Raw genomic sequence first — 27,649 nt, 5'->3', positions numbered from 1 at the left:
ACCCAGGTTAAAGCAATTCTCTGCCTCAGCCTCCTGAGTAGCTGGGATTACAGGCACGTGCCACCACACCCGGCTAATTTTTTGTATATTTAGTAGAGATGGGGTTTCACTATGTTGGCCAGGCTGGTCTTGAACTCCTGACCTTGTGATCCACCTGCCTTGGCCTCCCAAAGTGCTGGGATTACAGGCGTGAGCCACTGCACCTGGCCAGCTTCCTTCTTTTGAGGAGAAAAATAATAAACGATAATAGAAAGCAATACCAACAAAACAAATAACCATGTAAATCTAAGTAGTTAACAGTGTCATAAGAGGAAGAGGTCACTTCTGGCTAAGCTTATTTCAGACTGGGCCTTAGAAGAGTTTTGGAAGTTGGTGGCCAGGCACAGTGGCTCACACCTGTAATCCCAGCACTTTGGGAGGCTGACGTGGGGCAGAACACTTGAGCCCTGGAGTTTGAGACCAGCCTGGCCAGCTCTACAAAAAAAACAGAAATTAGCCATGGGGAGTGACGTGAATCTGTAGTCCTAGCTACTTGGGAGGCTGAGGTGGGAGGGCTGCTTGAGCCTGGGAGGTCAAGGCTGCAGTGAGCCGTGATCATGCTATTGCATTCCAACCTGGGTGACAGAGTGAGACCCTGTCTTTAAAAAAAGAAAATTAAAAAAGGTGATTACTGGGATATTCTTTGAAGCAGGGGGAACAGCATGAGCAAAGGTAATGAGGGAGAGAAAACATTGAGGTATGTTTGCGGAACAGCTACTAGATCCACATGTGGATATCTATGTGAGAGTAGTAAGAGTTAATGGGAAGTTGGCCGGGCGCAGTGGCTCACGCCTGTAATCCCAGCGCTTTGGGAGGCCAAGATGGGCGGATCACGAGGTCAGGAGTTCAAGACCAGCCTGGCTAACACGGTGAAACCCCCGTCTCTACTAAAAATACAAAAAAAATTAGCTGGGCGTGGTGGCGGGCACCTGTAGTCCCAGCCATTCGGGAGTCTGAGGCAGGAGAATGGCATGAACCCAGGAGGCGGAGCTTGCAGTGAGCCAAGATCACACCACTGCACTCCAGCCTGGGCGACAGAGCGAGACTCCATCACAAAAAAAAAAGAGTTATAGGAAGTTGGGGCCAGATTGTTATGAGAATTTTCCACATTGAAACTATGTATAGTCTGATACTATGTTGAATGCTATAAAGGAAAGGGGCAGAATTTTGCAAGAACATTAACCAGGAAACCTGACTGAGTTAGTGTACTCAAAGAAGTCTTCCCTATTTCTGAACCATCTGAACTACAGACTTCCTCCACATCCAAGTCTTTTTAAATCTTCTTAATGTTATGCCTTCCTTTCCTTCTCAGTTGTTACCATCACTATTTCAGACTCTTGTAGTGTCAATTTCGTATTCATAAAACAGCCTCTAAATTGGACTCATCTTACATCCCCCTTCAATTAGATTGATTTTTTTATGTCCGTTTCCTCCCTTTAACATTTTCTGCAATTGTAAATGTTTTTATAACTTCTCATTCTTTATAGGATTAAGTATAAACTTCAGTTTAGCCCTTAAACTAAAAAATTATTTTTTGAACACTAGTTGCTGAGTTTGGATGCCAGTATGCTCAGTAGGCACTGGTACATTTATATAATGTCCTTATTTGTGAGAGGTTATATGTATAATTTATTTTTTTTGAGATGGAGTCTTACTCTGTTGCCCAGGCTGGAGGGCAGTGGCACAATCTCAGCTCACTGCAACCTCCGCCTCCTGGGTTCACGCCATTCTCCTGCCTCAGCCTCCTGAGTAGCTGGGACTACAGGTGCCTGCCACTACGCTCAGCTCATTTTTTTGTATTTTTTAGTAGAGACGGGGTTTCACCGTGTTAGCCAGGATGGTCTCGATCTCCTGACGTCGTGATCCACCCATCTCGGCCTCCCAAAGTGCTGGGATTACAGGCGTGAGCCACCGTGCCCGGCGAGGTTATATGTATAATTTCTAATAGATTTGCATTACCAATATGGTTTGTAATAATTAACAGGTGCCAAACCGTTGTTACTCGTGTTTATTGACAATGAACAAGACAGTCTCTATAGACAGAGTATATATTTTGGTCAAGAATTGACAAGTAAACAGGGCCTCTCTACATATGGCATAACAGCAGTAAACTGAGTTAAACAGGAGAGCACATAAAAGGGTAAATTTTTTTAATGTTAGGAGTAGATTAAGGAAAATATCCCAAAGGTTGTGACATCAAAATTGAGAACTGAATGAGTTGGAGTTAGCTAGTAAAAGGCTGGGATGGGAGTGGGGAGAAGAGCTTCTCCTTGAAAGAACAGCATATGCAAAAGTCCTGGAAGATGGAGAGTTGGTTAAAAGATTGGTTACAGTGGTCATGCTAAGGAGATGGGGCCTCTGGGTGCAGTAGATGATCATGGAAAAGTTTAAGCACAAGCGTGACATCATTAGATTTATATTTTAGAACGATCACTGGCAATAGTGAGGAGAATGACTTGGAGAGGATAATATTGGAGGCAGGGAGAAAAGTTAAGAGTCTCTTGCAGATTCTGAATTAGAGTGGTCATAGGGACTTAGACATTTTAAGGTGTTAAGATTGACAGGACTTGGTAAATTGATTGGACATGAACAAGAAGATTGTGTAGCAGCTTCTGGGTGATTAGATGGATGGAAGGTTTGGAGAGAGTTGATGTGTTAGATTTGAATATGTTGAGTTGATGACTCCAGGGATATAAGGAGAGGTGTTTAGCAGATGTGGATTTGGAGTTTAGGAGACCAAGGTTAGGCTGGAAATAAAGATTTGGAAATTGTTAATTTAGGGATGGCGTTTTGAAGTTACGAGTGGATGAGATCACTCAGGAAGACTGAGCTGAGTGAAAGGATTACTTTAGACTTAGGATTCAGTGATAATTGTTTTTCTTCTGTCATAGAGTTTATCTCTACTTTTTTTTCCTTTTTTAAAAATTAAATTTTTTTAGTTTTATTTTTATTTTAAACAGGGTCATGCTCTTTCGCCCAGGCTGGAGGCTTGATGAGCTGGGCTCAAGCCATCCTCCCACCTCAGCCTCCTGAGTAGCCTCCCAAAGTGCTGGGATTACAGGAAGTAAAATAACTTTTATTTTTAAATTTTTAAGAACATTGGCTGCATTGAGTATTTGGAGAAGTACTGTGGAATTTGATTAGCTATATGTTCAAGGAATGGTATTAAGAATGAGTTTTCAGTTATTGTTCTTTTTGACTGATTATGATAAACCTCAAATTTTATTTAACTTTCTAATGTCCACAAAAGATAAAAGACTTTTTTTAAAAAAAATTTTTATTTATTTATTTTTTTTATTTTGAGACGGAGTCTCGCTCTGTCACCCAGGCTGGAGTGCAGTGGCACGATCTCGGCTCACTGCAAGCTCCGCCTCCCGGGTTCACGCCATTCTCCTGCCTCAGCCTCTCCGAGTAGCTGGGACTACAGGCGCCCGCCACCATGCCCGGCTAATTTTTTTGTATTTTGAGTAGAGACGGGGTTTCACCGTGGTCTCGATCTCCTGACCTCGTGATCCGCCCGCCTCGGCCTCCCAAAGTGCTGGGATTACAAGCGTGAGCCACCGCGCCCGGCAAAAGACTTTTTTTAAAAAACCATAACCACGGATCATTTCTTCTTTTGGCTAGTTTTGAATTGTCCTTTAGACATGGACAGTTAAACTTTTTTTTTTTCTTTTTGACAGAGTAAGTTGTAGATAGCTAAACTTTTTCTCTTTTTGTGCTTTTAAAAAAATTGCTTCTTATCTGTAACTTTAGCATTCCTTTCTTTTTCTTTTTGCTTTTTTGTTTAATGTTCTGGATATGTTAAAATGGATGCTAAAAAGTATAGTCTGTTTGGGTTTTTGGCCTCAGAGTTTTGTGAGTAGCTCATTTTCCTTTTCCATAAATTTCAGGAAGAATGTGTAATATGTTTTCATGGGCCTCACCTTGAAAATGTATTTTTATGTACATTAATGGAATTTTTGAAAGAAAATAAAAACATTTTCTTTCTTTCTTTTTTTTTTTTTTTTTTTTTGAGGCAGAGTTCTCTCTTTTGCCCAGGCTGGAGTGAAGTGGCGTGATCTCAGCTCACTGCAACCTCTGCCCCCGCCCCGAGTTCAAGCAATTCTCCTGCCTCAGCCTCCTGAGTAGCTGGAATTACAGGCACCTACCACCACACCCGGCTAATTTTTGTATTTTTAGTAGAGATGACGTTTCACCATGTTGGCCAGGCTGGTCTCGAACTCCTGATCTCAGGTGATCCGCCCACCTCGGCCCCGCAAAGTGCTGGGATTATAGGCGTGAGCCACTGTGCCCAGCCAAAACATTTTCTTAAACTTGCTTTTGCTACTGTAGTAACTTTGTGAATGTTACTTTAAATCATAAAACTTAAATTTTACTCATAATAATCTGTTCTGAAGATAATGATCATAATGATCTGTAAGTTTCGTGGAAAGTTAGCAGTTTTACTTTACATAGACTAAAGGATGCTTTTGTTGTGAAATTATTTCTCTTATCTATAACTAGTAGAATAATCAAGTAAAAGTGTTCCATTCTGTATAGAAAAGAAAGGGTTGTTATTATTAATAGGCTTCTGATGGAATTTTAAAAAATATTTAGGCAAGCTGTCCTTGCAAGACTTGAATAACTTTTTGCTGTAACCTATTGTTTTCTTTTTAATATTTCTCTGTGTAGTTTGTAAGGAATCATTCCTAGGGCTTTTTTTGTGTGTTTTTGATGGAGTTTTACTCTATTGCACAGGCTGGAGTGCAGTGATGCGATCTCGGCTTACTACAACCTCGGCCGCCTGGGGTTCAAGTGATTTTCCTGCCTCAGCCTCCCAAATAGCTGGGATTACAGGCGCCCACCACCGCACCTGGTTAATTTTTATGTTTTTAGTAGAGATGGGGTTTCACCATGTTGGCCGGTCTGGTCTTGAACTCCTGACCTCAGGTGATCTGCCCGCCGCTGCCCTCCTAAAGTGTTGAGATTACAGGCGTGAGCCACCGCACCTGGCCACCTGGGGCTTTTAGAACATTTGTGTACATCTTTTTAAAAACCTGTTTCTGTCTAAAACTTACAAATCAGGACTGAAATATGATAACCTTAATTTTCTTGTGCACTCTGGAAGATATTTATTTTTACCTGAAGATAGGGGAATCAGGCTGGGCGTGGTGGCTCACTCATGTAATCCCATCACTTTGGGAGGCCGAGGTGGGTGGATCATGAGGTCAGGGGATCGAGACCATCCTGGCTAACACGGTGAAACCCCATCTCTACTAAAAATACAAAAGATTAGCTGGGCATGGTGGCATGCACCTGTAGTCCCAGCTACTCGGGAGGCTGAGGCAGGAGAATCACTTGAACCCAGGAGGCACAGGTTGCCAAGATCGCGCCACTGCACTCCAGCCTGGGCGCCAGAGTGAGACTGTCTCAAAACAACAACAACAACAAAAAAGATTGGGGAATCCTAGGAGAAAAGAGTCATCTTAATCGCAAATAGTTGAATAATCTTCATTTGTAGCCTTAAATTTTATTGTTACTTGGAGGATAATCTCTTATGATATGCTCAGGGCCCTAGAGTGTTGACACTGTCATATTCCAAGTTCTTAAGGATGACTTGGGTGAATATTTAAGGGCACAATTCTCAGATTTTATATATGGCACAGAACTGGAAAGGGTGTGTTAAGATGATAAAAGGAAGAGGAATTCATATTATCATCTGTTGGGCACTTACTTGGTGTCATTAACTATACTTGCATAGGGTATATGGAGATGAGTGTTCACCCTTGAAAAACTCAAAATCTATGGGAGGACATAAACTGGAAAATCAGTGTTTTACCACATTTTGTGATAATTGTACAATAGAGGGGTGTAGGATATAATTTTTCAAAAGGGATTTGAAAAGCTGGAATGAAGAGGTGAAAAACATGAAGTTTAATGGCATGAAACATTAAGTTCTACTTTTAAATTAACAAAAATTGTATTCGAGGATGAGGTGGTTTGACTTTATACTGTAGCCGTTTATGTGAAAAAGATAGAATAAAGGTTTTAGTTAACATAAGCAACAGGATGATGTGGATGCAGCCCCCTCCCTTCTGAAACAAAAGAATAACCCATACCGTACATCCCCTCTTGTCCAAATAAAACAAACCTAAAATGTGAATGACTTGTTAGGTTATATTGGTAAAAATATCATGTTCATATTAAGAGGGATAGTAATACTGCTGTGTTGGAGACTAGTCACACCATATCTAGATTATTTCATTCACTTCTGAGTACTATGGACTGCAGAATGCTTGAGAATGATCAGGAGTGGGAAGGGGTCTAGCTAGTTGAAGGAAAAGAGTCCTTTTAACACATTTTAAGCATTTTAAGAGTCGATTCTGGTATATCAAGAGGACGAAATTTTAGAACCATTGGGCGGGCTTTAAAGGGAACTTTCAGTTCCTAGAGCTTTTCGCTGATGTGGGCAGCTTTTAAAGGTTGTGAACTCTTAGAAGTGTTTTAGCAGAGGCTGGGGGACCAGTCAAGAAAGTTGGAGTAAAACTTCATATATTAGATGGAGTTTTAGACAAGAAGATCTTTAAGTTCTATTTTTGATACTCTGTTGCTGTTGTTTCCAAAAACATTTTCATACTATCTGATAGTGTCTGTAGTTGTTATTACTGTGTAGCATTGTGTGGACATTGGCATTTGCCTTTTGAGTCTGAGCTCCACTACTTGCTAGCTCTGTTACCTTCAGTAGGTTACTCCTGTTACTCTGAAATAGTTCAGTACCACCCCTCTAGGACTTTTCCTTAATCTCTCTTCTAGGACCCAAACTGAAGGCTGTAATTTAGACTGTTTAGTTTAGAAGATGCATTCTTCTCACTTTTTGTTTTGTTAATACATGTTTCTTCTTTTAGGCTTTTCAGCTTTCTCTCAGATAGGGTATACTGTTTCTTTCATTGCCTCTTGTCTTATCTGAAACTTAGATCATCTAATTGCAAATGCAGTGTTTTGTTTGTTTTTGGTAAGGGGACAGTTAGGAAAGAATAATCATCTTTTAGAATTTAATAGACTTAAAACTTCTTAAAGCCCTACTTAGTATTTTTAAATTCTAGATTTTATTTGAAAAGTGAATGATGATTGTTCTCATGATCAAGTACAGTACTAATTTTTAAAAGACGTACCTGTTTGTAGAATATTGAACATGGCCTATAGTTTTTCTTTGCAGTATTTCTTGGTCCTGTCTCCTGTATTTCCACTGCACAGTTCCTTCTTACCTTACATGTAGATAAATCCTGCTTGTTGCCGTGTCTTTTAGCTAGAAGGTTTATTTCTTAGTTTTTTTCTTATTTCAGCCATCCTATTGGTGGTTACTTCAGTAACTTCCTTAAGCACTATTTCAGTTACATCTTTACTGCCTCTAAAATATGCATTTATTCCACTGCCTGCTCACATTATACTGTATAAATTCCTTGACTGTCATTTCGTGCCCCCTGTCACCCATTTCCTGTCCCTGACTCAGTGTAATATATACTCAGCCCTGGCTGAGCTTGTGATAAGACATTGTATTAGTTAGTTACGAACTCTGGAGTCAGGTCAGATTTGAGCCCTATCTCCATCACATTATTTACTGTGTGATTTTAGATGTAATGTCAGTTTTCTTGTCTATACAGTAAGAATAATAATACTTTGTCTTGTGGGTTCATATGAGGATTAAATAAGATAATCATGCTTACTATAATTAGTATGTTACTGGTACATTATAAGTATTTAATACATACTATGTTTTGTCATTTTTAGTCTATCAACCCATGTAAATGACACTAAAAATTATGGTTGAAAACATTTTTAATATAGAAAGATTTCACTAACTGTATAGATTGTATTTCCTCAACTATAGAAGAGTAGAAGAATGAGAAGAAAATTTCATTTAATACAGTTATAATGTTGAATTTTGAAATTTTAAGGAACCTTTGAGAACCTCTAGTTAATCCCTCATTTGTTTTTTTTTTTTTTTTAAGTGAGAAAACAGAACCTGTAAGATTGTAATTTGGTAAATTAGTGGCCAAGTCGGTACCAGAATCCAAATTCTGTATATGCCAGTACCATTATATTGTATTGTACATTTACTCAGCATATTTTAGGTATTCAGTAACTTTTGAGAATTGAATTAATATGATGATTACGCATGTTTTTGAAGACTAGTTTATTTCCATGTGTTCATTGTTCCTGTCTTCCTATACATACTCATCTAGGGCCTGTGCATTGATCGAAAAAGCATTTATTGAACATCTGTGTGCAGAGCAGCCTTTTTCTTAAATAAGAGCCATATTTTCCCACCTCTGCATAAGAAGTTTGGCAATGTGTTAGAAATTTACACTCTAAATTTTAAAATTAAACTAAGCCCTTAAAAATTTTTTTTTCCTTTTTTCTTTTTGAGACAGTGTCTCACTCAATATAGACTGGAGTTCAGTGGTGTGATCACAGCTTACCATAGCCTCGAACTCCTGAGCTCAAGGGATCCTCCTGCTTCAGTCTCCTGAGTGCTGGGTCTGTAGGTGTGTGCCACCAATGGGCCTGGCTAATTTATTTTTATTTTTTATTTTTAGTAGAGATGAGGTATTGCTGTGTTGCCCAGGCTGGTCTCAAACTCCTGGGCTCAAGTGATCCTCCTGCCTCAGCCTCCCACAGTGCTGGGATTACAGGTGTGAGCCACCACACCTGGCCTAAACTTTTTAGGAAAAATATTGTTCTCCAATGTTATAACATCTGAGTTGGATTTGTTATTTTTATTTATTTATTTTTTTGAGACAAAGTTTCACTCTTGTTGCCCAGGCTGGTGCGATCTCAGCTCCCTCCACCTCCACCTCCACTTGGGCTCAAGAGATTCTCCTGCCTTAGCCTCCCGAGTAGCTGGGATTACAAGCATGCGCCACCATGCCTGGCTAATTTTGTAGTTTTAGTAGAGATGGGGTTTCACCATGTTGGTCAGGCTGGTCTCAAACTCCTGACCTCACGTGGTCTGCCTGCCTCAGCCTCCTAAAGTGCTGAGATTACAGGCCTGAGCCACCACGCCCGGCTGGATTTGTTATTTTTAATGTTCAGGTTATCATCCAGAAGGAGCTTTTTGAAGGATAGAAGTTTCATGAAATGTGGTAGTATATAAATAAAGATGATGTTTAAATTATCTATCAAAAATTGAAGCCATGGTGCACCATTTCAACAGTGTTTATACTTTGTTTAAAGAAGAATGGAATCTCTATGTATAATTGCAATATTTTGTCATTTTGTGGGACCTCACTGCAGTCAGTAAGATGGACCTGGAGAGGTGAAAGATAATTAGCTAGAGGAGTAGGCACTACGGGTCATTTTCCAGTTATCTTATGCTGCGAAATAAATAGAAGTTGAGAAATTGGGTGAAACAAGATTATGGAGAAGTATGTAACCAACCTGATTTACTGCTTTGAATAGAAACTGTCTAACTAGGTTTTCTGGTTGAATGGGGCATTGTTGACAGATTGCTAATAGCTGCTTATTAACAATTTATAATGAGAAGATTTAGAAATCATCCAAAAGTAAGCCCCATTGAATGAAGAATCTGACTTTGAAAATAATAGAATACTTTGGTTGTGTGCAAGCTTTAATGTGTGCAATTACAGAATTTGTGATTATTCATTTGCTTTTGTGGATAAAAGGCAAAAGTATAAATGAAATATTATGACATTATTAAATGCCTATTTTGTCTGTCTTCAGAATTCATTCTGGTTTACAATTAGTTATAAATTTATACCAGATAAAGACTCATAATATAGAGTCTGCTTTATGACTAATCCTGTAAATCACTGCAGTGGGATGTGTGAACAAGAGTAATTATCTTGTTCAACAAGAAGTACCTAATTTTTATCCACAGTGTAGATATAACCTTCAATAATGGAAGGTCACAACTAATGAGACAATAAAACTGGCACTTGCTGTTCAGTTGCAAAAGCCCGTTTGCTTGTTGACGTTGTTTGAGTATTGTCTGTATTTATCTTTCTCGGAACATGGCCCCTGCCTCTGTGTAGTTGGGACAGAGTTTGCGGACATATATATGTGTGTTTTTGTCAAGTTTTACATATCTGAAAAGGGGATTGAGTCAAATGTTATTGTCTTGAATGGTGAAGACCTCCCATTGCGTACTGCTCGGCCCTTGGAACACTAGAAGCCAGCCTTATACCACCAAAACAGGAGATTGGATTGTTCCTCTCTGTCAAAAGTGATCAGACAAAAGGAAGCAAAGGGAATCCAAACAGAATAGCCAGGTTATTGCCCAGTCATTCTAGATGAAGTACCCTGGTCTGCTCACTGACATAGATTTTCCCATCATCTTTTTAGTATCTTACTCTTAACTATGTGTATGCACAGCCCAGGATTGCCTCTCATTTAAGGAAAGCTTCAGGCATGAAAGGCAGATACCAGTGTAGGGAGAAGAAGAAAACGACATCAACACCCAATTTATATTCTCAAAAAAGAGAAATAACAAAATGTAGAGGAAAAAGAAAAGAGAAATACAGAAAATGAAAAGAGTTCATGGAAATTAAAAATTTAATGTAAGCGTTAGGAGATAAAATTGAGGAAAATCCCAGGAGATAGAGCTAAAAGACGAGATTTAAAAATGGATAAGGAAAAAGAAAATAGAGTAAAGGAAAAATTAGGTAATCAGTCTAGGAAGACCAGTGTCTGAATAATAAGTACATAAGAAAGAACACAAAGACATGGAAGATTATTGTAAGAAAACTTCCCAGAACTGAAGGACATACATCTCTAAGTTTGAAAGGCTCGACAGTTATCAGTTTATGCAATTAAAGAAAAGACCAACCCCAAGGCACAACATTGTAAAATTTCAGAACACATTAAGAGAAGCTGCTGTGATTCCAGATGGGGATATATAGTTGACTATGAAGGATTATGGGTCAGATTGGTACTAGGCTTCTTAACACTGGAAGCCAGAAAACAATAAGGAAAGGCCTTCAAAATCTTGACAGAACATTATTTCCTGCCCAGCACTCTGTACTGAGCCAAACTCAGTCGTAAGGGTAAATGAAGATTTTAAAAATACAATGCAAGGAATAAAAACATCGTACCTCACGTACCCCCTTTCTCAGAAAGCTGCTGGAGGAAATACCCCACTAAAAAGAGAAAACCAAGAAAGGGGAAGTAGTGGGATAAGGAAACGGGATCCAGTATAAAAGAGAGACAAGGGAATTCCTGGGATAAGCTAAAGGGAAATTCCATGACCATAATTGTGCACCAGGCCTAGAGAGCCTACAGTCCAATTTGGAACACGGTGGAGGGCTACAGGAAAGAAATTAAAACTGATTTACCTGATGAATATATTGAGAAGAAAGTTAATACTTTTAGCTGTTTGCAGATGAATTAGCAGTAGGTACCTAGAAACCTAAGCAAATGGAAAAATGGTGTAGTTATTAACTGTAAGGAAAGCAAAGTTATACAGAAAAGGAAGAGTAATCATGATGTGCTTTTGGCTCAGCTGTGAATATTATTTACAGCCATAGTAATAATGTAAGTACTGACAATTGATTCAACCAAAAATTATGATGGAAAGATGAGGGAGAAGAGATGTAACAGAGCTAAACCATTATAATAGGAAGTCAGTAGAGTCCTCAGAGAAAAAATTAAACAGTTGCACAGACCTACTACATAGAATATAGAGAAAAAAATGCCAGAAGAACTAGCTAAAAAGACTTGAAAGTGGTTGCCTCGGGGATTTGAAAATTGTGGGGTATGTTAAAGGGGGAAGGGACTGCTGTTTTTCTTGTAAAACTTTGGTTTTTTAAATTGTGTTCACGTCTGTCAGATTACAAAAATTAGTTTTAAGAGGTTGCTCCTTACAGAATGCTCTTGTATTCAAAGTATATACAGTTCTGAGGCATTCTAAATCCCCTAGGATTCTGAGAACTCTGTCAATTGAGGACGTAGTCAGCAGAATGCAATGAAATTGCTGAGGAAGTAGTGATTTCTAATAGTAGTAGTGGTTGATGCAATCCTTAGTTGTAAATATTCATTTTGTTGTAGTGCTAACAAATGGAGATTTTTAAACACCTTAAATAAATGCAGATTAAAATATATTTCATTTCAACATCTCAGATGTATTAGTGTTTAGTTTTCCTCAGTGTTGTCAACATTTTCATTGTGAATTGACTGTTTTATGCTTCTTTGCAGCTTTTCTGTTGAAAGATGCTTCAGTGTTTCCCGCCCCCTTCTTTTATTTCATTTTAAAAAATACTGCATGCTTATCACAGTCCTTAAGAGTATGCAACAGCTGTTCCAATAATAGCAATAGATAGCACCTGATTTTTCATTATACCTGATTATAAGTTGCAATGGTTAATTTGAATCCACATTCTTTTCTTATCTTAATCACCAGTTTTTAAAAGCCAAAATGTTGAAGCTTGAAATGGAGATTGAGTTAAATAAATTAATCTTCAAATAGGTTTTTCTGTTATCCAATTAAAAGGCATGTGGTTCATTTCCTCTTAAAGTCAGCATATTATAGCGTGAAAGAAAGTACATTTGGAGTAGAACCAGTTGCATGACATTCAACAAGTTTCTTAACCTTACTAAGTCTTATTTCCCCACCTGAAAAGTGAGAACAGTACCTACCTGATAATTATGACAATTGATGATGAATCTTGTTAAAAAACAAACAAACAAAAAAAAACACCCAGTTACTCAGGAGGCCGAGGCAGGATCACTTGAGCCTAGGTGTCTGAGAACAGTCTGGGCAACATAGCAAGATCCTGTCTCTTAAATAACAAAACGAAAAAGCTTGGCTTGCTGATAGCAGCTACTATTTGAGTACCTGCTATGTACCAAGTATTGTTATTGCTGCTGCTGTTCTTTGTTTCAGAGAGAGACAAAAAACGTAATTGAGGGCTCTCAAGTTTATTGTTGTGTCATAAACTTTTTTGGACCGTCAAGCATGAGATTTTATGAGAAATGTCAACATATTCTTCTACAAAAATAGGAAAATAATACATCTGCGTTGCATCTAAATCTTTGTACCTATAGAATAAAGACAAAAGCTGTCATCAATGCAGAGTTTACAGTAGTCACTGAATTTTGCTGGTTTGTTTTTGATTTAGGAGAATGGAGTTGAAATAGTTCTCTTTAAAATTTGTACTTTTTTTTTTCTGTAAAATGCAGTACATTTGACCCATGCCAACTTAAATTTATTTTTAACCTCTAATCCTTGAAGTTTCACATTATTTATTTAAAAGCAGTTTACTTATTAACAGTACATTTCAGTTTGAAGTCCCTGTTCCTTTTTAAATAATAAAAGTCTTTAGAAGTATTTTGTACTCTCTTGGTGAGTAGGGAGAAATTGATATCCTGCTGATATTATAGTTAGTAATTATTTACTATCTTTGATAACATCTAAAAAGAGAAAACATTTCTAAGATTTGGACAGAATTTGTTAAGGTTTACATTATATCTTTGCATGCCTCTACAGAACATGAATTTGAGCATTTATTTGGATAAGTTATCGCTGTAGATGCTACCTCCCACCCTTTCTTCTGGTGTCCTTTCTTGTTTGTTCATTTGTTCATTCATTCATTCATTCATTCATTGTGCAGGCATTTGAAGAGTTTCCACTGTTGTCAGGCCCTAGTTTTAGATGCTGAGGGTAATATGGTTATGTACCATGGAGAACCCTGGTTTGGTTATAGAATCACTTGTGTAAACAGAAAATTACAATAAAGCAAAATAAATGCTAAAATACAGATATGAAAAGTGGCCTTTGTAAAAATAGAGTAAAAATCATCCTACCAAGTCTAATGGGCAAAGGCTAACAAAAGCTGGACCTTGAGGAAAGAGTTTTCCAAGCCAGAGAAGTAGAGGAAGGACTCATATTTCTTTGATTAACCAGCTACATTGCTTATAAAGCTCTTTATATACTTTTCTCCTCAGTATTTTATTTTTTGCTTAATGGTTTTGCCACCTGCAAAGAACTCTTAGAGAATTGGCTGGGGTCATCATCGTGAGTGGTGGTGAGTTAGGGAAGGCAGCATAGCTTTTGTGTATTTGGTATGAGGTGAAGGAATTAGTTGGAGAAATAGAGAGCAAATGGTAAGCTTACATGTATCTTTTTATCCTAATACTCCCTGTCAGTGGTGATGCAGTCTTTTAGTGTTCTGCTAATAGCTGGGTGATCCTGGGTAAGCGATTTCTTCTCTTTGGATTCCATTTTCCACCACTTTAAAATGGGAGGATTGGTATAGATGGTCATTTCCTATTAGTAGGTGGGGAAAAAGGAGAAACAGTGACTAAATAAGTTTGTGAACATAGGTAAACAAAGTTAAATAGATTTCTTTACTGCAGCCTCATGCATTATGGCGTATGAATTGGGTTGCTGGACTTCTAGCTTGGCCTTGCAAGTTAAGTGAGAGTAATATGAGTTTAGCTCTGTCTTTTTCCTAATGGTTTAGTGGAAAGAGCATGGGCTTTAGAATCAGACATACCTGGGTTTGAATCCTGACTACTCCTTAGTAGCTTTATGGCTTTATAAGTTATCTAACCTTTCTGAACTTGTCTCCTCCTATGTAAATCAGGCAGGATAATACCTTGGGGAGTTGTAAAGATTATGACATTCCATATGAAAATATCAAATAGAATATCTGATATATAATTGGTCAAAAAAGGTATAACTTAAGTCTACAAATTCCAGAGTTAGTATAGAATGTAAGTAACACTTGATAATAGCTATTGATATCCTGCCTACATCTGGTGTTTGAGGTGGACTTTTTGTTGTTTCATATATACTTATAATTTTTCCCCAAGAAAACAAAATGTTCTTGAGGGCACATCATTACGTTTTGCCATCTACATAGCACTTGACATTCTCCTGGAGACTCAATAAGTGCTTGATAAATACCTGAGAGTTTCATCAAAACAGTGGAATAAAGTGAGGTGTGGTTTTCCCTGATGTATACTTTATCCTATATTTCTTATAACCAAGGGTAGAAGTCAATGAATTTATGAATATTAATTTTAAATTTCTTTGGTTACTTACGTTAAATGATTAAATTTGAAGTTTGAAATAATTAGGGTTATAAGTAAATTGACCTTTATTTACTTAAGTAAACCATAAGAAGGGGGTTATAATAAAGTGTCATTTAATAGTGTAAATTATATTATTGGAATACTAATGTTTTACGTTTTGTTTTTTCTCTAAGCAAATGGTTATGAGCCTTAGAGTTTCTGAACTCCAAGTACTGTTGGGCTACGCTGGGAGAAACAAGCACGGACGCAAACACGAACTTCTCACAAAAGCCCTGCATTTGCTAAAGGCTGGCTGTAGTCCTGCTGTACAAATGAAAATTAAGGAACTCTATAGGCGGCGGTTCCCGCAGAAAATCATGACGCCTGCAGACTTGTCCATCCCCAACGTACATTCAAGTCCTATGCCAGCAACTTTGTCTCCATCTACCATTCCACAACTCACTTACGATGGTCACCCTGCATCATCGCCATTACTCCCTGTTTCTCTTCTGGGACCTAAACATGAACTGGAACTCCCACATCTTACATCAGCTCTTCACCCAGTCCATCCGGATATAAAACTTCAAAAATTACCATTTTATGATTTACTGGATGAACTGATAAAACCCACCAGTCTAGGTAAGATTATTGTATGATGGTATTTGGTTACTTTTGCGGGATGAATTTTCATTTTAGGCATTTACTTTGACCCAGTTTATTATTCATAATGAAATTTTCATTTGATAGTAACAGCTGGATAATAATGAAGATCTTTCAAATTTAGATAAAATCAAATATATAAAAGCTGTCTTTCAGGAAAAAAGGTAGTATAGTGATGGTTACTGACAAAGTAAATATCAAAAAGTTTCAAGAATATAAACTTCCAAAGAGTAGTATTTTAGAAGGTTGATTAATATTTTATAATATCTCTTATAAATTAAAAAATTAAAACCAAATAAATCACTATGAGTCTCTGATTAGTTCTTAATTTTCAGGGGTTGATGATCTCTAAAACAAATCACTGACTAGTTTTGATTATTTAAATGAGTGAATGGTTTTAATGATCATAAAAGGAGACTTGAGCTTTGATGTATGCTAGTTAAATTTCAGCTGATTTTTTTCAAGTGAAGAAGTGCATGCTTTACAAGCATGCACGTGCACACTCATGATTATGGTTATATAAATGCTTGAAATTTATTTTACTGTGTTGTTCCATCATTTGATTTGTAGTCTAGCATATAGAATTCAATATATTAATCAACTTGTAATTTTAATTTCTATAATGCTACCTTATTTATTTAATGTAGAATAAAACTCAACCGTTGTGACCTCTGATGCCTTTGGTATAATACATTTAAAATATCAGACTTCTAAATGCTGGTTTGTTGGCGTGCTATGGCTGGCAAGCTAAATCCAGTCTGTGGCCTGTTTTTGTGTGGTTCTGAGCTAAGAAATCTCAAAAATATTCCTAAAGAGTTATTAACAAAAAAAGAAAGAAAAAAAACAAGGAATATGTAACAGAGACCATGTGTGCCTGCAAAGCGTAAAATATTTACCCGTATAGTAAAAGCTTGTGAATCCCTGTTACAAATCATTGAACATTTCAGTTTGGGGGATTGGCAAGTGTTGAGAACATTTTTTGTGAATTTTTGAGAACATTTTGAAAATGTTTACTGAAATTCTATCTTTGAAATATGAAGTGTTTGTTTTTAATTATATTTAGCAGAAATTATCTGAATACACGAAGATTATAGGAGTCATTTTCAAACAACATGAGTTTTGGATCACATTATTTTATTTTTTAAGTGGCCATAATAAGAAAACATTTTTTGAGAATCTACTGTATGCTTATAAAACTGACGCATGCTCATTGTAAAAAATGGAATTGCCAGAGTTCCTTCCTTGTTAGCTGTTTAGTGTGTATGCATGTATAGTACAAGCAAATTGTTTCTTGTTTTTTACAGAAGGAATCATATACATAGTATTGTATAACTTCCCTTTTTTCCCCTTAATAATATATCATAAGCATCTTTTCTTGTCTGTCTGATATATATATATATATATATCTTCCATTTTAAATTAAAGGCCATATCTATATCTATCCATATCTCTGCATATAGTCTGTATGTGTACATGTATGTACATGTACATATGTGTTATATATTGATCAGTTGATGAAAACATTGTGACCAGGGGCTTGCAGGAACCTAACCCTATACTTCCCCTGGTAGCAGCGATTATATATATTCGCAAATTCAGTGTTTGTGGTGATTTTATGAACATAACCATCACAAATAACAATAATTGACTATATTTGAAGTATGATGTGAATACCAGTTTTCATGAATAAATCTGCTGTTTGTGGTATGTGTTCACAGAAAGTCACCAAATGAATAGGTGGTATAGAATTGCTTAGTGATATGTAAATAGATTTTCAGTATCTCATTGTTATAGAATTAAAAAAAAAATTGAATATGCATAAAAAGATCTCACCAGAAAGTAATTTGTGGAAGTTTATTGGCTCAGTAAATATTTGTTGAAGGGGAATGCTTATTGAATGTGAAAAATATTTATTGAAAAAATATTTTATGTAATTAGCCTTCAGGGTTTAGGATGAGTATATTTTAAGGCTCTGTTTTTATAAATTCTTTGACATTATTAAGACTTTTTCTGTACTTCATTAAATGAAGTGGCTACATTTGTGACAGAACTTAGTTTCCTAAATGATTATTTTTGCCAGCAGTTCATTTGTTTTAAATCTAAGAAAACCGTGTTTTCTGAAAAATTAAATAGCTTCCAGCATTCTTTTCATTTCCAAACATACATACATTTAAAATCAAGTTTTTGAGAACATAGTTTCGAACACCAGCTGGCTAGTTGATCAGAACTATCACTGAGTCCAGAATGGGACAGGCACATTTACTTTTTCATTTTTTCCCTTCCATTGTGGCCTTAAGCACTAGATTTAAACCGATTTTAAGATGTTCAAATGTAAACTGAATGTTTTTATGCGTGGTTTGTATTTCTAACTAAAATGGAAAACAATAGTTCTGATAACTCCCGTTTTATTAGATAATTCTCATTCATTCTTACAATCATTTTGTTATTTCTTTAAAACAATTTAAAATAATTTTAAGGCCTTTATTTTGGAGCCATAATTAAAGTATTCTTTTCATTGTCCATAATTAACTGTAAGAATTGAGAGGTGAAGTAAAAGGTGGTTGTAAAGTAAGAGGTTTAATTTATTGTTTATTTTTGCCTCTCATTATCTCAATTCTGTTTGTTTCTATGAGGCTTATTTCAAATGCTTTATTTCTTTAACCTTTTTCATTTATCTTTCTAGGCTTTCCTCCTTTCATCTGTATATTTCTTCCCCAGCCAGAATCAATTTCACTTCCCCTGCATGCTCTCATAACATTTATTTTTTATTTTTATTTTTTTGAGACAGAGCCCCATTCTGTAGCCCAGGCTGGAGTGCAGTGGCACAATGTAGGCTCACTGCAACCTCCGCCCCACAGGGTTCAAGCGATTCTCATGCCTCATCCTCCCAAGTGGCTGGGACTTACAGGCACATGCCACCATGCCTGACTAATTTTGTATTTTTAGTAGAGATAGGGTTTCACCATGTTGGCCAGGCTGGTCTCGAGCTCCTGACCTCAGTTGATCCGCTGACCTTGGCCTCCCAAAGTGCTGGGATTACAGGTGTGAGCCACTGCACCCGGCCTCATAACATTTATTTTTTCAATTTTATTTTATTTTATTTTATTATTTGAGACAGGGTCTTGCTCTGTTGCCCAGGCTGGAGCGCAGTGGCACAATCTCAGCTCACTGCAACCTCTGTCTTTTCGGCTGAAGCAGTTCTCCCACCTCAGCCTCCCCAGTAGCTCAGACTACAGACACTTGCCACCATGCCTGGCTAATTTTAGTATTTTTAGTAGAGACAGGGTCTCATCATGTTGCCCAGGCTGGTCTCGAACTCCTGGACTCAAGTGATCTTCCCACCTTGGCCTCAAGTGATCTTCCCACCTTGGCCTCCCAAAGTGCTAGATTACAGGTGTCAGCCACCACACCCAACTTAAATTGTATTTAATTATTATTATTATTATTATTATTTTTTGAGACAGGGTTTCGCTTTGTCATCCAGGTTGGAATGCGGTGGCGAGATGTTGGTTTGCTGTGGCCTTAACCTCCCCGGCTCATGCAATTTTCCCAACTCAGCCTCCCAAGTAGTTGAGGCCACAGGCATGCACCACCACACCTGGCTAATTTTTGTTTTTATTTTTTGTAGAGGTGAGGTCTCATTATGTTGCCCAGGCTGTCATAACATTTAATTTACCTCTATTAAGTGTTTTTGTTTTGTTCCTCAAAATGATAAGGCTTCTGAGGCATTTATCTATGAATCCCTATAATAGCTAGATACGAACCTGTTATATGGTAGTTCAGTAAACATTTATTTAGCTCTCCAACTCGTTTTAATGCAATAGATGGAATCTTTTATTTCATTTTAATTCAGTGGGTTTTAACCATTTTACCTTGCAAACACAACTGAGCCATACCACACTCTGTAATTACAAACAGTGGCTATGATAGGGATGGGAAATAGAGTAGGGAAAAATGGTATTCTTCCTCTTATTGCCCTATCCTGTCATCTCTGAGGTTAATTGATGTCTTTGAAATTTAATATACCCAATGTAAAAAAATTTTCCCTAATTACAAAAATGTCATGTTTAATGTAGAATCCATCGGAATTATAATTATGTGCTTACTTTACAGATAAGCTTTTAAAATACTTCTGTGGTGTTCTTTTTGTTAGTCATTTATGGGTGGGTGTGTGTGTGTGTATTTCTGGTTTCATTTTGAAGGAGAGGAGAACCTCACTAGCTCACTTAACCGGGCAGCCGCATATGTTACTGATCCATATAAATAATGGAAGAAAATTTTAATCTTGATAGGATGTTGAGCACATGTGTTAAGGGGTACTTTGTTTGAAATACCTTATTGCTTAGTGTGCCAATATTGGTGTTGATGAGGTATGAAATTTACATAATTATGAAAATAAAAGGAAAAATAATTTTGGATTAAAGTATCTTGTCCATTCAGGGACAAGATAATTATTTGATATTTCCTCTCAATCCTTTAATACTGTTTTGTTTAGAATAATACCTGTATCATTCAGAATAGTTTATAATATTGTTTATAGTTATTGTTTAAATTGGCTTTGTTAGAACATAATGGCAAAAACACAGAATACTTTCATGGTGAATAAAATAATAATTCTTTAGGATACAGTATTTGATTTGATTCAGACTTAAGTATAAACACATCTATTAATAGATTTATATTTGTTACTGGTTTAGCTATTTATATCTTCCTTGACTCAGGTAAATTTTCAAATAGAAAATACATTTTTAACATAGTGCTTTTAAATATTTTTAATATTTTTAATTATTTCAAAGGCCAACATGTATAGAACAGAGAGCTTTGCATTCATTTGGACTACAGATACTCCTCTGGTTGTGTCCCAATAAATCCATCATAAATTGAAAATACCCAAAGTCAGAAATGCACTTAATACACTTAACCTACCAAACATCATAGGTTAGCTTAACCTACCAAACATGATAGGTTAGCTTAACCTACCTTAAACATGCCTAAAACACTTATATTAGCCGACGTAACATCTAACACAAGTCCTGTTTTATAATTAAGTATTGAATAGCTCATGTAATTTATTGAATATCATACTGAAGTGAAAAACAGAATGGTTTTGTTACCACAGAATGGTTCTGTAGGTACTGGAAGTAATTTCTACTGAATACCTATTGTTTTCCTACCACCATAAAGTTGGAAAATTAAGTCGAGCCATCTGTAGTCATATAAAAGTATGGTGACTCATCTTGTTTGCTTTATATCAGATTGAAGTCAAATTTTACCTTCTCAGGGGATGTCTTTTCAAGTTTTTAAATATCTCAGGCAATATATCTGAATAAGTTCACATCATATGTCTTTATTGATTAGAGATTTCTCATTGATTGGTATGAGGCATAATAATTATTGACTATGAGTGTTACTTATTTTTTTTCTTTTTTTTTGCCAAGATGATCTCGCTCTGTTGCCCAGGCTGGAGTGCAGTGGCACATTCTTGGCTCACTGTAACCTCCGCTTCCTGGCTCAAGCGATCCTCCCACCTCGCCTCCTGAGTAGCTGGGACGACAGGCAGGAGCGACCATGCCTGGCTCATTTTTGTATTTTTTGTAGAGATGGAGTTTCACCATGTTGGCCAGGCTTGTCTTGAACTTCTGATCTCAAAGCAGTCCACCCACCTCAGCCTCCCAAAGTGCTAGGATTACAGGTGTGAGCCACCGCACCCGGCTGAGTATGAGTGTTATATCTAATGTTCTAATTCAATGTTCTTCTACTTGATTACTGAAGGATACAGTATCTCCTTGCTGTGGTCTGAATGTGTCCCTCACAAATTCATATGTTGAAACCTAATTCCCAGTGCAATAGTATTAAGAGGTGGGGCCTTTAGCAGGTGATTAGGTAATGAGGGCACAGCCCTTATGGATGAGATTAATGCCTCTTATAAAAGAGGCTCCAAGGAGCTTGTTTGCCCCCTTTCATTTGCCCCCTTTCACCCTGTGAGGACACAGCTAAAAGGTGCTGTCTATGAGGAGCAGGCCTCACCAGACACAAAATCTGCAGATGCCTTGATCTTGGACTTCCCAGCTTCCAGAACTGTGAGAAATAAATTTCTGTTGTTTATAAATTATCCAGTCTGAGGTATTTTGTGATAGCTACCCAAATGGATTAAGATACTCCTTTTAGCCAATCTAGTTGAAACCAGTAGTGAATTGATAAAAAAAGATACATAAGTTAAACATCTTACTTTAATGTATATTTATTTGCCAATCTTTTGATGTTGGTCAAGGCCTTTTCTTTGAGAGTGATGACTTCCCAGTTTTAGATTATTTTAGCAAGAAGACTTAAAGGCTTTTATGAAGATATTTGAGTATAGAATCTGTTGCGAATGGGGAAAAATCTTTTATAGTTGGCTTTATTGGCATTTTTAAAATAGCAACTTGGCTTTATCAGGTCTTTCCAGAGCATTTAACTTAGTTTTCATGAAAACAGCAACTTCCTTTTTACACTTACATTTTAGCAGTTTTTGTAATATTTAATTCAGTTTTGTAATTACAATTACAAGTGCAACTAACATAAGCAAGTTTGAGAATAAACCTCTGGTTCTTGGTAAGCATACCACGTGGTGTGAGCGGAATTGTGCGGAAGCACTGTAGAATTGTCTACTGGCCACAAGCAGTTAGCTTGGTAGGGCATTGGTCTGGATGTTCTATAAAGGGAATGGAGAGCATCAGTTAATCATAATACCAGTTAAGAGGGCTTCTACTTAATTTCTTTTGCGCCATTCTTCTTAAACTCCCCAAAGGCATTGAAATTAGTTTATTTTCTTGCCTGAGAATAATTTAAGTGGTTTATTTTGTGGGGAAACAACATGGATTATAATTGTGGTTGAGTTTTAAAAGAAATCATTTAGTTCCCTTTACCCCTTTGAGAGGGTTATAATGGGAGGAAGGATTGGGAAAAGTAGAGAAGCAAATTATGTTTTTTATCATACAGTTGTATGTTTATAGTCTCTTTTAGAACTCATTTCCGTTTCTTTTCTCATTGAGCACAGTGACAGTAAATAATGAGTATAAAAATGAAATAATTTCCTAGGCATTTTTCCTTAAATCTCTGTTTTTTCACCAAAAATTATTTAAAATTTTGAAATTATCTGTAAAGATCACTGCCTTTTCTTGGTCCTCCTAAATTCTGAAAGTGTCCTAATATTGTTTAGAAAGTATTTGGACGCTACAGACGGAAGAATCTGAAACATTGAGAAACATTTAAATTGACCACATGGGTGTCCTGCAATTTGTGATTAAACAAACTGTGTTTTATTTTTCTCATTTTTAAGCCTGGGAAGGTGGCTTCTATTTAAATTTTGATGTTTATGAAACAATCTTTTCCATTAAACACCAAGAATGTCTGTTTTCTGGGCTATATATATTTGAATTTTCCTGTGCTCTGTTAAAGGTACAGTTTTCTTACTTGACATGGGATAGTATACCAATAATTCCGGAGAAGACCAGCAAGCTAGATGTGCTGGGTGTATAGTCTTAGTATTTAAGAAAACTAGATTGACCCTTTTTCCTATTTAAAGTAGAATATTTCTTTGTAGATATTTACAACTCTTTTAGGTTTTAGAAGATGTAGAAATAATTTATAGAAAATATTTGAAATTTTTATATACATTTATATAAACTTGGGTTTTGCTTTAGGCCAAAAGGGAACAGATGCTTTAACACTCCTAAATAGTTAAAATGATCCATCATGTTTTGTGCAGTACAGGTAAGGTTTCTGCTACATCTTAATAACATTGGTTACCAGTGTTTTCTGCCAAGGGCTCCTCTGACACTGGATTATATTTCACAGTTTTCTTCTTTTCTCATTTTTTATAATTGAGTTTTCCTTTTTCCACATGCCTAATATCCAGTGCCTGGAGATCAGGTGATGCAAATTCAAGGACGCAGGCTCTGATAAGTATCAGAAAGGGCATTCAAAGGTTTTATGATTCATTCTACTCTACTCTTAGACAATTCATCATAAGTTGTGCTCCTCTATACTTGAATTTTGGGAAATCAAGAGCACTAATTTTTCTGTAGGTGGGTTTCTTTGGAAATTTTTCTCCCTAATTGGCAGCACTGGTTTCTGACCTTCAAAACGAAATCTAACACCTGCTAAGTCGTACATTCCTTTGTAGATAATATTCTGTCTTTTTATCTGGTGATTTTAATGTAATAGTCATGTTTGTATAGTTGTCCAGAATTCTCCAAGGCATCCAGTGTGTTTTTGATAAATGGATGTCTTTGTACTTGAGTGTGATCTTGGGAACTAAGAATGATTGGCTTTTTTGGGATTGGAAAGGAATCTTGACCATTAGAATCAGTGAAAGAACCACTCTATATAATTATAAATATGAAATAATTTTTTTAATTGAGAGATTAAGGAGCCAAACACTTAGGGTCAGAAGTAAGTACAGTTTATCAAAGAAATCTAACATTTAAGATCTCACTGAGATGGAATTTAAAGATCAAACATCTAGTATAATACTGTATAGTGTTTGAAATGCAGCATTTCAGAATTTAACAGTGAATTCTGCCGTGCTTCGCTCAGCCTCCTGTGCACAAATTGGGTTGCCATGAGTTGCATAGCAGCCACCTGGAGGACTTGGTTGTGGTAATCATGGGGCATGTGGTCATCATGGGGCATGTGGTCATTATGGGGTACGTAGGATAATGTAACGAAAGGGAGAATCTAATTTTGGTGATCATTTCTTTCTTTCTTTTTTTTTTTTTTTTTAAAAAAAAGACATTTATTGACACATAGCTGGGTGTTTGGAAAATAATTTTAAACCATTCTTTTTTTTTTTGGAGATGGAGTATCGCTCTGTCACCCAGGTTGGAGTGCAGTGGTGCGATCTCGGCTCACTGCAACTTCTGCCTCCCGGGTTCAAGTGATTCTCCTGCCTCAGCCTCCCAAGTAGCTGGGACTACAGGTGCCCGCTGCCATGCCCGGCTCATTTTTTGTATTTTAGTAGACAGAGTTTCATCATGTTGCCCAGGCTGGTCCCAAAATCCTGAGCTCAGGCAGTTTGCCCGCGTTGGCCTCCCAAAGTGCTGGGATTACAAGTGTGAGCCACCACGCGTGGCCCATTCTTTTTCTTTACTTCATTCCTGACAGTGATTGCAGCAGACCCCAATAGCTCTGGGCAGAGATTAGTTATTGTAATTCTTTGGCACTACTCTTGGCTAAATTTATTAAAACTGAAATGTAAATAAGCTTTGGATGTGCCAAAGATGGAGATATTACAGTACAAAAGAAACTGAATGTTGGATGTAGTATTATAATTAAATAACTTTAAGATAGGTAAAAATAAAAAGCCTGAATTGTTGAAAAAACAAATAAATTAGTTTATTATCTCTATATGTCCTTTCAAGATAATCTGTAGTTCCTAGAATTTTATTTAAATGTTTATTTTGAAACTATATGTTTGAATAAAAATTGAAGACTGTCCTTTTTCCATTGTGTGGTTTTGACAGCCTTGTCAGAGATCATTTGGCTATATATGTGTAAGGGTTTGTTTCTGGGCTCACTATTCTGTTCCATTGGTCTGTATGTCTGTATGTCAAGACCACACTGTTTTGATCACTGTAGCTTTGTAATATGTTTTGAAATCAAGAAGTGTGAGGCTTGCAGTTTTGTTCTTTTTCAAGATTGTTTTTGCTTTTGGGAGTCCCTTGAGATTTTACATGAACTTTAGGATTTTTTTTACTATTTTTGCAAAAGATACCATTGAGATTTTGATAAAGATTACATTAAATCTGTAGATTGCTTTGAGTATTATGGACATTTAAACAATATTGTTTTTAATTCATGAGCATTATCCTTTTTTTATATTTTTAATTTATTTCAGAAATGTTTTGTAGTTTTCAGTGTACATGTCTTTTGCCTGTTTGGTCAAGTTTATTCCTAAGTATTTTATCCTTCTTAATTCTACTGAAAATTGAATTGTTAAGTTCCTTTTCAGTGTGTTCATTGTTTGTGTATGGAAACAGGACTCATTTTTTGTGTGTCGATTTTGTATCCTCCAGTTTTCCTGTTTGTTTCTTAGTTCTAATAATTTTTTTCTTTTGCATGAAACTTCTAGAGTTTTCTGCATACGTCATGTCATCTGTGAACACAGATTAATTTTACTTCTTCTTTTCAAATTTGAATGCCTTTCTTTTTTTTTTTCTTGCGTAATTGCTCTGGCTAGTACTTCTAGTACTATGTTGAGTAGAAGTGGCAAGAATTGCCTTGTTCCTGATCTTAGAAGAAAAGCTTTCAGTCATTCACCGTTGAATATGATGTTAGTGGTGGGTTTTTCATATATGGTCTCCATTATGTTGAGATAGTTTCCCTCCATTCCTAGTTGAGTGTTTTTTATCATGAATGTTGTTGAAACTTGTCAAATGTCTTTTTTACATCCATTCAGATGATCATGTAGTTTTTTTCATTCTGTTAATGTGGTGTATTATATTGAATTTCATACGCTGAACCATCCTTGCATTCCAGGAATAAACCCCACTTGATCATTATGTAAAACCCTTTTCATATGCTATTGAATTTGAAGTGTAGACATTCTTTTCTTGTTCCTTAGGAAAAGCATCTTGTCTTTCACCATTAAGTATAATGTTAGCTGTGGATTCTTTCATAGATGCCCTTCCTGTTGAGTTTTTTAATTATAAAAGCATGTTGTAATTAATTAATTAATTTATTTATTTTTGAGATGGAACTTTACTCTTGTCACCCAGGCTGGAGTGCAATGGCACGATCTCAGTTCACTGCAACCTCCGCCTCCTCGGTTCAAGCGATTCTTCTGCCTCAGCCTCCCGAGTAGCTGGGACTACAGGCGCGCACCACCACGTCCGTCTAATTTTCGTATTTTTAGTAAAGGCAGGGTTTCCCCACATTGGCCAGGCTGGTGTCGAACTCCTGAGCTCGGGTGGTCTACCTGCCTCGGCCTCCCAAAGTGCTGGGATTACAGGTGTGAGCCACCGTGCCCGGCCTGCACGTTGTAATTTATTAAATGCTTTTTCAACATCTGATGAGATGATTGTATAGTTTTTCCCATTATTCTATTAATATGGTGTATAACACTGATTGCTTTTCGTATATTAGACCAGTAGCTGTTGGATTTTGTCTGTCTGATTCCAGATGACCCATGCTACCTCCTAGAGGAGTAAATAACATTTTCCATTTCTGACATTTATGGGGTTTTTTAATCAATTCTGGATTTTATTTTTATTTACATGAGTATAGGGCTCTAATTTTATTTTCTTCCCAAAACTTCCTTTGAATATTACTCTAGATCTTACTCTGTTCCACTGGTCTAATTGTATACTTTTCTGCTAAAATGGAATTATTGTGTAGTTGACCCTTGAACAACAAGGGGATTGGGATGCCACCTCCGCAACACACACACTCAAAAATTCACATGTAACTTTTGACTCCCCCAAAACTTTACTATAACCTATTGTTTACCAGAATCCTTACCAATAACATAAACAGTTAATTAACACATATTTTGTATATGTATTGTGTACTGTATTCTTAAAGTAAGCTAGAGAAAAGAAACCGTTACTAAGAAAATCATAAGGAAAGAAAATATATTTACTATTCAGTAAGTGGATCATTATAAAGGTTTTCATACTTGTTATGTTTGCATTGAGTAGGCTAAAGGGGAGGGGTAATAGGAGGATTTTCATCTTGCTGTCTAAGAGGTGGCAGAGGTGGAAGAAAATCTGCGTATAAATGGACCCACACGGTTAAAATCTGTGTTGTTCAAGGGTCAATTGTATTTAATTTTTTGATTTTTTTTTTTTTTTTTTTTTTTTGAGACGGAGTCTTGCTCTGTCGCCCAGGCTGGAGTGCAGTGGCGCAATCTCGGCTCACTGCAAGCTCCGCCTCCCGGGTTCACGCCATTCTCCTGCCTCAG

General features: G+C 36.7%; 1 protein-coding gene across 5 annotated transcripts in view; it reads left to right on the top strand.

Annotated features, from left to right (window-relative positions):
- Positions 1–27,649, top strand: part of PIAS1 (protein inhibitor of activated STAT 1) — a 228,363-nt gene that overhangs the window by 103,757 nt on the left and 96,957 nt on the right. For all 5 annotated transcript variants that reach the window (XM_058427857.1, XM_032175708.2, XM_058427859.1 and 2 more), the window contains exon 2: positions 15,243–15,687. In XM_058427857.1, coding sequence (XP_058283840.1) covers positions 15,243–15,687 — 445 coding nt within the window. The remainder of the gene's footprint in view (positions 1–15,242; positions 15,688–27,649) is intronic.

This window comes from Hylobates moloch, unplaced genomic scaffold (genome assembly GCF_009828535.3).
Source record: "Hylobates moloch isolate HMO894 unplaced genomic scaffold, HMol_V3 SCAFFOLD_14, whole genome shotgun sequence".
In the NCBI taxonomy this organism is placed as follows: domain Eukaryota; kingdom Metazoa; phylum Chordata; class Mammalia; order Primates; family Hylobatidae; genus Hylobates; species Hylobates moloch.
The sequence above is the reverse complement of the archived record's forward strand: the minus strand, read 5'-3'. Positions and strand labels throughout refer to the sequence as shown.